The sequence below is a fragment of the Aquarana catesbeiana genome, linkage group LG04 (genome assembly GCF_042186555.1).
Source record: "Aquarana catesbeiana isolate 2022-GZ linkage group LG04, ASM4218655v1, whole genome shotgun sequence".
In the NCBI taxonomy this organism is placed as follows: Eukaryota; Metazoa; Chordata; class Amphibia; order Anura; family Ranidae; genus Aquarana; species Aquarana catesbeiana.
Genome location: NC_133327.1, coordinates 418,846,759 through 418,861,856, shown reverse-complemented (window position 1 = coordinate 418,861,856; position 15,098 = coordinate 418,846,759). Strand labels below are relative to the sequence as shown.

Below are 15,098 nucleotides of genomic sequence, written 5' to 3'. Positions count from 1 at the left end.
TGACATTAATTTAGACAGCTTTGCAGCGATCATGACTCCCATGCACATGTGCGAGGGGTGACGTCATTGCGGCCCGGCCATTCAAATGGTCAGAGCGCACAAACCTAGAAGGAAGGCTAGGTGAAGATGGAGGACCTGACAGCAATGGCAGTGCCTTGCAGGAGGGCTTCATTTCATAGGTAAGTCTGCCGTAATGTACTAGTATGTGGTAAATACTAGCACATTATGTAATTAATCTGCAGGGTTAATTTTAACATGTGACTCATTTGATGTACTGAGAGATGGACTAGTAATTACAAATCTGATACATAAAACAAAAAAAGAAGCAGCGCTGTATAATAAATATAAATAAATTACAAAAGTGAATAGTGATAAAAAAGTCCAAAGCAATCAAGTGCCAAATAAAGTCCAATATGTGAAAAAGGAATCATCAAAGTGCAATGGGTAACCGGGCAACCGAGCCCATTATTCGACAGATAAAGTGGGCCTGGATGGACCTTCACCACACCACAGTGTTAGATATGAAATGGGCGCTTACCAGATGGCAAGCTTTAAAAAGCTTGTGACCTTAACCCGGTCGGGGCCTTTCTAGAGAAGGGGACACCGTATGGACACCTCCTCCAACCGTGGATGGCTCACTATTCTCCGTAAAGGAAACCAGGATGCCGGGAAGCTATGCCCATAAACTGGGGTAAATCTAGGGAACACGGGAGGAAGAAGAGCAAGCTGAACACACAAGCGCAGGCACGTGTCTCTGGCGTCTAGCAGCCACTGCTCCAACTCCACCTTCCTTCTCGAGAAGGAAGGTGGAGTTGGAGCAGTGGCTGCTAGACGCCAGAGACACGTGCCTGCGCTTGTGTGTTCAGCTTGCTCTTCTTCCTCCCGTGTTCCCTAGATTTACCCCAGTTTATGGGCATAGCTTCCCGGCATCCTGGTTTCCTTTACGGAGAATAGTGAGCCATCCACGGTTGGAGGAGGTGTCCATACGGTGTCCCCTTCTCTAGAAAGGCCCCGACCGGGTTAAGGTCACAAGCTTTTTAAAGCTTGCCATCTGGTAAGCGCCCATTTCATATCTAACACTGTGGTGTGGTGAAGGTCCATCCAGGCCCACTTTATCTGTCGAATAATGGGCTCGGTTGCCCGGTTACCCATTGCACTTTGATGATTCCTTTTTCACATATTGGACTTTAATTTGGCACTTGATTGCTTTGGACTTTTTTATCACTATTCACTTTTGTAATTTATTTATATTTATTATACAGCGCTGCTTCTTTTTTTGTTTTATCTATTTGTATATGTGTGTATCTCATATATAAGCGGCTGCTCTTCCTTTTCAATTGTTTGGCATTTGTCCACCTACTTGATTGCCTACTGTATTTATCATTTAGCGCGGTGATTCCTTCTTTTTACAAATCTGATACATGCCTGCGTTTTTTTAGGTCTAATTATTGTTGATGATGACAATAGGCAGGGTTCAAGGGTAATGTTTTTACATAATGTTCCTTTATGGTAAAACACATTTTAGTTTATATGATCTATAATACTTTCTTATAGTTCTCATTTATCAAAGATCAGAAATGACTTGCTGCAGTTTTACCACCCGTGACTGACCCTTTAACTCAATGCAGCAGCCAGGGGGGGTTATACATATGTGGTGTTTGGCAGGCAGCACCACTGCTGAACCCTAGCCATTCAAGTGAATTAGACTGCGCCACAACTGCCCTGCAACAGCATGCAATGCACATGGTTGTGCCATGATGGTGTGGACTTACTAGGTTAAAACAGGCAGTAAGGAGTCGACATATTGCCTCCCAACCACCTGACAAACACCCTCTGAAAAGTGATCCACTGCAGATAGCTCTTCCATGGGGTGGAAAGGGCTGCAACAAGTCTAATTAAGCCCTTATTCTGACTTTATTCCCTGTTCATACCTTTGCATTATAATGCATTCAGTGCATGGGCACAACTTAGCCATTGGGGGTTATTTACGAAAGGCAAATCCACTTTGCGCTACAAGTGCACTGCAAGTGCTTATAGTGCAAAGTGGATTCACCTTTCGTAAATAACCCCCATTGTTTTTAAAGGTGATCGTTCACATCTGTGTGTTCTGTTGACATGCATTGGCCCACTGGGGTTGATTTACTAAAACTGGAGAGTGCAAAATCTGGTGCAGCTCTGCATAGAAATCAGTCAGCTTCCAGGTTTTATTGTCAAAGCTTAATTGAACAAGCTGAAGTTAGAAACTGATTGGCTACCATGCACAGCTGCACCAGATTTTGCACTCTCCAGTTTTAGTAAATCAACCCCACTGGCTCTATTGATGGCAATGGGAGAGCATGAAAATGCATGTAACAAACTGTCATGTTTCCAGCACATGATAATCAGCCCCTTCCATTGCAACTGACATTTTATGCATCATTTATATGACTGACAAAATCTATGTGCAGAAAGCATGAAAATGCACAATAAAAATGCACACAAAAATACATAAAAACGCACATATAAAGGTGTGATGCCTATTGTGACGGGAGGGCCTGTGGAACTCAGAATCCCTTGGAAAGTAGGGGATGTCCTTGTTTCAGCTCCCCATATACCTCTTATGTCTAAGTCACCCTGTGCTATCCTGGCACAGGGTGAGTGAGAAAATATATCTTGGACTACTTAAAATGGGACAGTAATATTTCTCCACAATATCTCCCAGGATGTATGTAGAGACTATTATTGGTTTGTTTGATTCTGAACTCAACCTATTAATTTAATGAGCTGATCACATTAGCCTCCAGGACTGGCTAGGAGACGAACTGTTGATGACTAGGCTGAGGAGGGGGGAGATTGTTGTTTGTACTGTTAATTGTAATTAGCTCCGGCTATTGTGTTTATACTACTGTGTAAAGCTTGGTGCCCACAAGTCTGTGTCCTACAGGTCATGTCTCTGAGTCATCTGGTCTGGGTAAATTTTTTAGTAAATTAGCTCATGTTAATTAGGTTAGCTTTGAGTCATCCTGCTGTATAAATTTGTGTGAGATCTCAAATAAAGAGTTAGACCTGATGTACTCCAAGACTGGTGTTGTCTAGTTCTTGGGGGTTCCTATAGCCAGATCCATTGGACTCGTGTTCCAGAACTTAGGAAGCGGTATACTGACGGAAGCACTCACGCACAGTGTGGGACGTTCCGTGACACCTATTAACCACACTATGAAGATTATAAATGCTAGACAGTACAGATCAAAAAGTGCTGTGTGTGTAAAAATGTAGTGTACTATTAAGCTTTTAACAAGATTGATTATTGGTAATATGTGTAAAAAGGTAGTTTGTTTAAACTTACCCGTGCTTGACCAAGATAGTCTTCATCCAATAAGTGCAGGGAGGCTTGGGGCACAATTCCTCGTAGAAGCCTTGATGCATGAAAATATCTCTGAAAGCTCAAAAGTCGCTTTACTTTTTTCTTAGTGCCAATTTCCCCTGAGTGTGCTGTATCTGCAAATTTGTCACACAGGAAAAATAAATCTGATGGAATAGCAATCACTATATTTCAAATTTTGAGCTAAACTGATACATTAAAATATCTCTGTTAAAATTAAATTGATATAACGTAATAACACAAGTGCTTAGAACAAGGCTATATGTGTCAAGGGTTTGTTATACCTCAGATCGGGCAATGTCTTGAATCACCAGATCACACAAGGAATAGAAATATGTATATGAACCAGTTGATTGGACCTGTGTAGGTCACAAATTAAAAACATAAGAACAATAGGAATAATTGGCTAGTAACTGGATGGTTTCTATTCCACCAACAGCCAGGCAAAAATGGAAAATCCAGTGGCTGTACCAGCCTATTTGCCCACATATGGAGATGTGAAAGATGGGTCCTCAACTATGGCATGACACGCTGCAAAGGTGTCTATTGCCTAGACCCACTGGTGGGGCATAAAGGATGATCCTGGGCTACTGTGGTGACAGCTACCTTCAGCGTTACAATAATGTGCTGGAGCAAATTTTTTTTAACAAAAGGAAATTATTCTAGTTTAAGTAAAGCCTCTCTGGCACAAATTAAGGAAAAACTATGGGTTTGATCAGTTTAATTTAATTTTATTTAAGTTTTTAAACTGATTTTATTTTTTTTTAATATTTGCTTTTATGATTTACTATGATTTACAAATAAATATTTCTCGCAGTGTACACCATAGCATTCTGTTTGCAAAGCATGCTTGACCAGCTAATTGAGTCCAGTACTATACTCACATTTATAGTGTCTACCTGATTTGAAAGAAAAACAAGCACCGGGCATAATTTATAATAAGTATAAAAACATGTAAAGAAAAATGTATATTTCCTTTACAAAAGACTTTGAGTCCTATTGTGAACCTGTACTTAGTGATGAAAATTCTAGGACTAAACCTATACAAAGAATGCAGCAGACGTAATTTGCATTATGTTTTTGATGTAGAGTTGTGCATAGTGCTTTGAAGTGAAATATAATAGATTAAAGTTCATTCAAACATTTCTATCCATCCCTTCTTTCTCTGTATGTCCCTTGACTCAAATGTTCATGGCAGCAATGTGCACTAATGTTCACCGCAGAGAAAACTGTTTTTTTGGGTAAATATACACATATCTCACAAAAGTGAGTACACCCCTCATATTTTTGTAAATATTTTATTATATCTTTTCATGTGACAACACTGAAGAAATGTCACTTTGCTACAATGTAAAGTAGTGAGTGTACAGCTTGTATAACAGTGTAAATTTGCTGTCTCCTCAAAATAACTCAACACACAGCCATTAATGTCTAAACCGCTGGGAACAAAAGTGAGTACACCCATAAGTGAAAATGTCCAAATTGGACCCAATTAGCCATTTTCCCTCCCTGCTGTCATGTGACTCGTTAGCGTTACAAGGTCTCAGGTGTGAATGGGGAGCAGATGTGTTAAATTTGGTGGTATCGCTCTCACTCTCTCATACTGGTCACTGGAAGTTCAACATAACACCTCATGGCAAAGAACTCTCTGAGGATCTGAAAAAAAGAATTGTTACTCTACATAAAGATGGCCTAGGCTATGTACAAAGACAAGCGTGTCTTGCCTACAGTCAAGCATGGTGGTGGGAGTGTCATGGTCTGGGGCTACATGAGTGCTGCCGGCACGGGGGAGCTACAGTTTATTGCGGGAACCATGAATGCCAACATGTATTGTGACATACTGAAGCAGAGCATGATCCCCTCCCTTCGGAGACTGGGCCGCAGGGCAGTATTCCAACATGATAAGGACCCCAAGACGAACCACTGCCTTGCTAAAGAAGCTGAGGGTAAAGGTGATGGACTGGCCAAGCATGTCTCCAGACCTAAACCTTATTGAGCATCTGTGGGGCATCCTCAAACTGAAGGTGGAGGAGTGCAAGGTCTCTAGCATCCACCAGCTCTGTGATGTCATCATGGAGGAGTGGAAGAGGACTCCAGTGGCAACCTGTAAAGCTCTGGTGAACTCTATGCCCAAGAGGGTTAAGGCAGTGCTGGAAAATAATGGTGGCCACACAAAATATTGACACTTTGGGCCCAATTTGGACATTTTCACTTAGGGGTGTATTCACTTTTGTTGCCAGCAGGATAGACATTAATGGCTGTGTGTTGAGTTATTTTGAGGGAACAGCACATTTACACTGTTATAAAAGCTGTACACTCACTACTTTACATTGTAGCAATGTATTTTCTTCAGTGTTGAAAAGATATAATAAGATATTTACAAAAATGTGAGGGGTGTACTCACTTTTGTGAGATACTGTAACTATATACACTCATTGATTCTCATTTAATAAGTACTAGATGAACTTGATTTTTCTGTAAAATTTTAAGTGAGTTCGAGGTTTACTAAACTGTCAGTGCGTATTGACATAAATGTTAATTGTGGAGAACAAATCTTTCCATGGTGCATTTATTCACACACTGAACCTGGAAGCCCCTAAGTACTGGTGTACTCAGCTACATATTGGTACAGGTGCTTAGGCCATTTTCAACCCTTGTTCTCTAGGTCACTAGCACTGATACTTTATGATGGATGCCCACTTAAAAAAAGTGTATGAGAAGCCAAAAACATTTTTGCATTTTAGATCAAGTGGAGAAAGATAGGAACCCCTGTTTGTTTTATCCTGCTATGTATGGCTTTATTAGTGAGATTTTCCCTTATTTCCTGTCTAGGTGACAGTGGTTTTACCAGATAGGGAGAGTGGATAACATTGCAACAGGGACACAGACAAAACACAAATATGATTGGGGTCCTAGCCTTCTCCTTACTCTACTTAAAATTTTTTTTTTTTTTTTTTATTTCTGTCGCTGCTGCTGTTGGAGAGATCCCCTCACTATGAATTGTAGTTTATTGTTATGTACTTAAAAGCAATAATTACTTTCTATTCTTTTTAGATAATTTGTGTGCAATAATTGGGTAAAAATTGCACATAATTTTCTTACGCATTTGATGGTACTCACTTGTGAGGTCTGACTAATACTTTGTACGATGGCAGCACAGCACTCTTCATTTGCATCACTATTCATTTAGGGTGGTAATTTAAGCATAAAAGTAGATTACAAAAACATCACTTTAATTTATTAAGGGGCTAGAACATATAATTACGTAAAAGCAGATTATTGTGCCAATGTAAGTTTGAAGATAATGCTCAGATTCAATTAAGCTTTTAGACAAAGCGTCAGTGTCTGGCAAAACATAAAAGCAGCTCCATTCCAGGATTTCCAGCAATGACGTCTTCCTTGTTCTGGAGGAACTTTAAATGTAATGGAAACTATAGCTGTGTTAATCTTCCTCCATTGACAATGATGTATCTAAGGTCAAGCTATTGCTTTATTTCAGGAGAGTTTTAAGTAGCATCTAAATCCAAAAGCAAAGATGTAATATATGGCAGCCTACCAAATTGCTAAAGTTGGCCATACATGGATTTGTTTTTTCATTCAAAAAGTGGGTTAAAAGAAAAAACTGCCCCAATTTGTGTTGATGGGGGAATCCTCTCTGCTGAGTCATATTCTGACAGTGGCGAGACTTCCCCACCATCAGAATACACAGATCAGTGCTGCAGTCTACTGTATAGCCAGCAGTGCTAATTGAGCAAAAAAAGCCAAACCAAAGCCAACCAAGAGGGTGGTTGAACAGAAGTAGATGGGTAGATCGACTTCTGTTCAACCACAGTGGTCACGTATGGATCGAAATTTGGCTGGTCCCTGCTGACCCAACCAAATTTTGATCCATGTATGGCTGACTTAAATGTTGTGGTTCTACTAAATGAGACTGGTAGATGGTTTTAAAAGTGTATCTAAACCCAAAAACATAGATGCATTAAATTGCTACTTAAAAGTCCTTTGATGAAGTAAATAGTATTTGTATTGTTACAATAATCTTTTGCCAAATGAAACAGTTCATATATATATATCAGTTCATATATATATATATATATATATATATATATATATATATATATATATATATATAGCGTATTTAACCCTTGTAATCAGTTTGCAATATAAAGTGTTTAATAAAAGTACATAAATAAATTGTTGACATAAAGTAGAGCGTAATTGCCTGCACTGCTTGATACAATCTTTGGGGCTTCAAGCTTTATAGCTTACTGACAGAAACTCATACATACCATTGTCCATGTCCACAAATTGATTCAAAATTTTCTGTTTTTTGCATACGTCTGTAGACTGTATTTGTGTTTACGATTGTACCACCCTATACACAAGTACAACAGTGCACAGACATTTCTGTTAATGACAGGCTGTGTGGTGCATTTGGGCTTCCTGGGTGGAGGAAATACAGCTGCAGTTATGCTTATCTGGCCCATGTGCAAGAGCCCTGATGGTTTATGACAAGAGTACAGGTATGTGTACTTTGAAAGTGATTGTAGTTGTATTCACGCACTTGCCAAAAAAAAAAAATAGTATTGTCAGTGACACTTTTGCATATTTACACTACTAGTTACATTTTCAGGACCAGATTTCGAGGTGTTCCTTTCTTCTCAAACTACTTAGACCGAGAAGAAGAGAACACCCTGAAAGCTTCTCCTGAAAATGTATCTGTCAGTGCAAAAAAAAAAAAAAAAAAATCACGGAGACAGTATTAAACTGTTCTGAAACATCCCATTTTAGCACATTAGTACATTTTCTGCTTTCCAGTGGCATAAACATTTCCACTATTTTGTCTGGATTGAATTGTTTAGCTTTACCTGACGTCTACTCCTTTCCTGCTGTCTTATGTCTCTTCCTTATGTTAGATGTTTACTGGCTGAAACAGCAGTGTTGTCCACTTTTTAACTTGCAAGCCTGAGCCTCGCTTAAATAAAAACTTCTTCTTGTGAGAAATATCTAGCCATAAAAATATCATTGTACCAAAGCTGGCAAAGACTTCAAAGACTAAAATGTTGGAGCAGGACTTAGGTCGCTTTTGTTTACATTGCAGCACACTCTGTTCACTGCCACAGCCAAAGCACAAAATATTCTTAACTAAAGTCAAACAAGACATTTGCCTTTTTGATTTATGAAAACTTACACTGAAATAAATACAGAACTGAATCTGGATAAAAGCTTTGTCCTATTTTTTATCATGTGTATAATTAAAAAATCAGAGAAGGGAATTAATTGGGTAACACAGGGGATTGTTTGTGTTCCGTTGGGGAGATTTCCCTTCACTTTCTGTCCAACAGACACAACAGGAAGCGAGAGGGAATCTCTCCAAAGTGAGGGGAAATCTTTGGAACAGTTTTCCACACTGAAAGATTACCCTTACAGTGCATCCAGAAAGTGTTCACAGAGCTTTGCTTTTCCAAATTTTGTTGTTACAACCTTATTCCAAAACAGATTAAATTCTTTATTTTCCTCAAAATTCTACAAACAATACCCCATAATGACAACCTGAGAGAAGTTTGTTTGAAATCTTTGCACATTTATTAAAAATAAAAAACAAAAAAATCGCATGTACATACTGTAAGTATTCACAGCCTTTGCTCAATACTTTGTTGAAGCACCTTTGGCACCAATTACAGCCTCAAGTCTTTTTGAGTATGATGCTACAAGCTTGGCACACCTATTTGTGGGTAGTTTCTCCCATTCTTCTTTGCAGGACTTCTCAAGCTCCATCAGGTTGGATGGGGAGCGTCGGTGCACAGCCATTTTCAGATCTCTCCAGAGATGTTCAATCGGGTTCAAGTCTGGGCTCTGGCTGGGCCACTCAAGGACATTCACAGAGTTGTCCCGTAGCCACTCCTTTGTTATCTTGGCTGTGTGCTTAGGGTTGTTGTTCTTTTGGAAGACGTACCTTCGCCCCAGAGCGCTCTGAAACAGGTTTTCATCAAGAATGTCACTGTACATTGCTGCATTCATTTTTCCCTCGATCCTGACTAGTCTCCCAGTTCCTGTCACTGAAAAACATCCCCAGAGCATGATGCTGCCACCACTATGCTTCACTGTAGGGATGATATCAACCATTTGATCATTGGTGCCTGTTTTCCTCCAGACATGATGCTTACCATTCAGGCCACAAAGTTCAATCTTTGTTTAATCAGACAGGAGAATTCTGTTTCTCATGGTCTGAGAGTCCTTCAAGTGCCTTTTGGCAAACTCCAGGTCGGCTGCCATGTGCCTTTTACTGAGGAGTTGCTTCCGTCTGGTTCTCCTCTCTCCACAGAGAAATACTGGAGCTCTGTCAGAGTAACCATCGGGTTCTTGGTCACCTCCCTGACTAAGACCCTTCTTCCCTGATCGCTCAGTTTGGCCAGGCGGTCTGCTCTAGTTAGAGTCCTGGTGGTTCCAAACTTCTTCCATTTACGGATGATGGAGGCCACTGTGCTCATTAAGAGTTTGCTGCAGAAAATTTTCTGTACCCTTCCCCAGATCTGTGCCTCGATACAATCCTGTTTCAGAGGTCTACAGACAATTCCTTGGATTTCATGGCTCTCACATGCACTGTTAACTGTGGGACCTTATATAGACAGGTGTATGCCTTTCCAAATCATGTCTAATCAACTGAATTTACCACAGGTGGACTCCAATCAAGTTGTAGAAACATCTCAAGGATGATCAGTGGAAACAAGATGCACCTGAGCTAAATTCTGAGTGTCATGGCAAAGGCTGTGAATACTTATGTACTTGTGATTTTTTCATTTTTTATTTGTAATAAATTTGCAAAGATTTCAAACAAACTTCTTTTGCGTTGTCATTATGGGGTATTGTTTGTTGAATTTTGAGGAAAATAATGAATTTGATCCATTTTGGAACAAGGCTGTAACATAACAAAATGTGGAAAAAGTGAAGCGCTATGAAGAATTTTTCAGATGCACTGTACCTTGTATTTCAAAAACAACTGCAAAATGTTGGATTTTTTTTAGTGCTTACTGTCCACCTGACAGTAGTCCTAAAGACAGATAGAAAGGATGACTCTGTGAATCGGGACACATATAGCAATAAGGACCTGGCAGAGGTCCCACTCTTTCCAACACCAAATAGTTTTCACTTTAGATATGCCTTAATCTGAGTTCTACATAATCCACCGCAGTCAGATTACAGACAGATCATCAAATGTAATGTGGGTGAGACATTCCGTATTCAGGAGTCTCAAGATTGAGTAACTTACTTTTCTACAAAATAAGATGGTATATCACAAATAAAAAGGTGGCTTGAATGTTTAGAAATGCCTTGTTTGTAGTGCAAACAAGGACACAAAGAAGGTTCCCATATCACAGACTATCAACAAAAGACAATAGGATGGACAGCAATATGTGGGCCTGAGTAACTTGTCTGTATTGTCTATATGCACTCCAAGTCTTCATTTTCAAGTTTGACCGGAGTTGCATTTTAAAGAGAGAACTCCAGAATAATTTAAAAGCAGGACAATAATAAAAAAAGAATTGTTAAAATAACTAAAATATATGTGATTCACACGCGTACCTACTATGGGGACAGATGATATGCAGTCCAGGACCTGACACTCTGAATTCTTTTGAGTAAAGCATAAGATGAGTTGGGGGTGGAGTACAGGATGTTTTTTTAGGTTTTGGAGAAGTTTAAGAGGACAATTTGGCATTGGGAATTTTATTTTATTTTGGTTGTACTGCATTTTCTATGTTATGTTTTAGTTTTTTTACACATGTTTTTCTATCTGTAGCATTGGAAGGGACAAAAACTTTATTTTATAATTTTCTTGATTTTTGGGCAAACATATTCTATTACACCATGGAGTTGATAACAGCTCATTCCCCACAGTTACAACCTTTTGTACCACCTGCCCCACCCTATTAGATTGTAAGCTCTTCTGAGCAGGGCCCTCTTAATCCTCTTGTATTTTATTGTATTATAACTGTATTGTCTCCCTTTTGTATTGTAAAGCACTGCGTAAACTGTTGGCGCTATATAAATCCTGTATAATAATAATAATAATACATCCTAAAGCGACCCTATGAAAGTAAAAGATATTCCTAATGGCCAATCATCTGAAATACAAAGGTGGGGATGAGCTTCTTGCCTCCACTTATTTAAAGGGGCAGTACACATAAAAAAAAAAAAAAACAGCATGGAGTGAACCCTAGAAAACAAACTAGACCCTAATGCAGCATGCAGCCTGGGTGGCCAGGAGAGGGAGGGCAGTGAGTGTGCAGCATACAAGTAAGTGTACCACAGTGGGCCAAATGCATGTTAACATTTAAGGATTACCTTAAAGGGGGACAGTAAAATCTCTCCTATCTGAAAGGCACCTTGCCCTCGTGCTAAGGGGAATAGGGCCTCTACCTCTCATCCAGTCTGAAGAGGATGTGGGTGTTTGTGGGGGTGCATATAGACATCTGGAAACATTCTTTAGAATAAAGGGGCCCCAAGACATCCGCCACCAGCCCAGGGTAATGAATACAGGTATACATTATTACCCTTTATCTATTCCCCAAAGCGTTAAGTACAAATAAAAACACCCAGTATAAGCCCTTTAATAAAAATTTAAAAAATGTAAACAATATTCCCTGATGTAAATCCATTACCAATCACGTCATCCAAAGATGTAAATCCGCTGTCAAATGATGTTTCCACAGGACCCGCCGCCTGACGATGGTGTCCCATCGCATTACTGCTGCTAAATGGCAGTCAAATTTTTGGTCAATGATGTGACCCAGGATTCCCAGCAGGTTTGTTTACAAACATAAGTCAGGGATTTGACTGTCATTTAGTGGTGATAGTGCAGTGGACGGCAAGTTGGCACCATTGATGCTGATTCTACATCCCTGGATGAAGTGAGTAAGGATAGATTTTTATCGGGTGAAATTGTTTACATTTTTTTTTATTAACCATTTCCCTACCGCCCATCGTCATATGACGTCCGCAGGAACACTCTGTCCCTCTGGGCGGGCGTCATATGTTGTCCTTGGCTTCCCGGAGGAATAGGGAGCGCGCGTGCGCCGGTTGCATCACTCGAGAGCTGATGCGTGTGCCCGGCGACCGTGATGTCCACCAGGCACCCGTGATTGCTGGTGACAGTACAGGAACGTGGATCTGTGTGTGTAAACACACAGATCCACGTCCTGTCAAGGGGAGAGGAGACAGATCGTGTGTTCCTAGTATATAGGAACACCGATCGGTCTCCTCCCCTCGTCAGTCCCCTCCCCCCACAGTTAGAATCACTCCATAGGTAACACATTTAACCCCTTAATCGCCCCCTAGTGTTAACCCCTTTCCTGCCAGTGACATTTATACAGTAATCAGTGAATATTTATAGCTGTGTCACTGGTCCCAAAATAGTGTCAAAAGTGTCGCAGTCATGATAAAAATCGCAGATCGCCGCCATTACTAGTAAAAAAAAATGTAATAATAAAAATGCCATAAATCTATCTTCTATTTTGTAGGCGCTATAACTTTTGCGCAAACCAATCAATATACGCTTATTGTGATTTTTTTTTACCAAAAATATGTAGAATACATATCAGCCTAAACTGGGGAAAACATTTTTATTTATTTTTTTTAATTTGGGATATTTATTATAGCAAAGAGTAAAGAATATTGTGTTTTTTCAAAACTGTCGCTCATTTTTTGTTTAAAAAGCGCAAAAAATAAAAATCGCACAGGTGATCAAATACCACCAAAAGAAAGCTCTATTTGTGGGGAAAAAAATGATAAAAATTTAATTTGGGTACAGTGTTGCATGACTGCGCAATTGTCATTCAAAATGTTACAGCGCTTAAAGTTGAAAATTGGCCTGGGCAGGAAGGGGGTGAAAATGCACTGTATTGAAGTGGTTAAAGGACTTTTTCTGGGTGTGTGTAGTTATTTTACTAATGTACTCCATTCTGATTAACCTGGGAGAAGGCCAGTATAACTGGGGGGAATTCTTATACTACAGGGGGCTTCAAGATTCCTATAAGTCCCCGCACAAGCCCCCACATCCTCTTGGGGACTAGACATAGGGAAGAAGTTCCCTAACACAGGGATAAGGTGCTTTACAAAAAGTGGTGGCTTGGCTGCCAACTCCTTTGAAAGATGCCCCAAAATTTGAAAGGCATGTGGCCTGATATGGTTCAGGAAGGGGAGGGCGCACACTCACCACCCTCCCTTTCCTGGCCATTCAGGCTGCATGCCTGGATAAGGGTGTGGTTTTAACTCAAAATGGGAACCCCATGACACTTTTTCACCATTTTTTTTAAATGTCTCTTTTAAAAGATCATATTGTACTGTTCAATGACTTTACTGGCAACTTTAAGGTAACCCCTGGTATGTGTTTTTTGGAGGAAAAGGATTTGTATATTTTTAATGTTGACCATTAAACCGCATGAAAAGACTCTCTCCCAGCTGCATGGCATATTTAAAATTAAATTAAATGTAAATGTATTAAATTAAAAGACAATTTCGCATTGGTGCATGTCCCCCATGGCGATTCCAAGCTGGCCATGCCTTTTTTAACCATATCTTGGAAATTAGCCTTAAAAAAGTCTAGAAAAGTAGCAGCTTTTGGCTCCTATAGACTTCAATAGGCTTTGGCACTATGTTAAGGGTTTGTGGACTTCCTGTTGGGTTTGCAGAACCCCCTGACAACCAGTCTTTGCCCTCTTCGCTCCCCCTTCAGAAGAGCTATTATACTTACTTGCAAGGACAGGCCGAGGAGTGCTATCTTACAAACCTCAACAAAATTAGTTACTGGAACTATGACACCATAAAAAGCAAGGTTTTTAAAACAGAACAATAAGGTATTTTCTAATAAAATGGAGTGATGTTAGGTGACTATTTTTGATACAAATAATACCATCTTTAGAAATGAGAATAAACTCAGTTTTGTAAAGTAAGCTGGAGAACATGTACAGATTTATCTGCTAGAGAGATGGGGTAATAAAATGTGTCTTATCGAGGGACATGTTCCTGAAAATACCAGATTTCTTTACATAACTTCCAGGTGGTAGCAACTGCCAGCATATTCCCTCTACAGAAAAATGTGCATGATCAAGTACAAATAGGTGGGAGAGCTGAAAGTTCCCACCAAGTTTTATTTAATGAAAATGAGATTCTCATGGTATGTGGTAACCTGTCTGACCCTTTGCACAACCTCGGACTGGAACTGGATATTACTAGATACAGCAAGCTGGATTCTGACTGTGCTAGGGTAATATTTATATCTGAATATACATCAACTGAAACTGCATGCCTGCTTGGGCTAATAAACCTTTTTCCATCCCTGTTCTGAGAAGTAACGCAACAAGTGTCTCAATTCAAAACAACTGTTCCCGATATCTGTTGATTTTGTGGAGCTCAAGAAATAATACAATTTATTTAAAGTCTCCCTGAAGACTAAATAACATGGAAGAACATATACTTTGTGTCATATAGAAAAGTCCAATAAAAACACATGTAATTAGTGTCATCAGTGGTGCAAAGAATCGTTATTTCGGCATAGTGGCTAGCACTTCTGCCTGGCAGCATTAAGGTTGTTGATTTGAATCTCAACTATAAAACTACCTGCATGGAGTTTTATAGTTCTTTCTGTGCTTGTGTGGGTTTCTTCAGGGTGCTCTGGTTTCTTCCTCTCCAATGATATGCTCGCAGGTTAATTGGCTCTAGTATGTGTATGTTTTTT

General features: G+C 39.7%; 1 protein-coding gene across 2 annotated transcripts in view; it reads right to left on the bottom strand.

The window, feature by feature from the left end:
- Positions 1–15,098, bottom strand: part of PDE7B (phosphodiesterase 7B) — a 478,356-nt gene that overhangs the window by 39,049 nt on the left and 424,209 nt on the right. For both annotated transcript variants that reach the window (XM_073627328.1, XM_073627327.1), the window contains one exon: positions 3,326–3,477. In XM_073627328.1, coding sequence (XP_073483429.1) covers positions 3,326–3,477 — 152 coding nt within the window. The remainder of the gene's footprint in view (positions 1–3,325; positions 3,478–15,098) is intronic.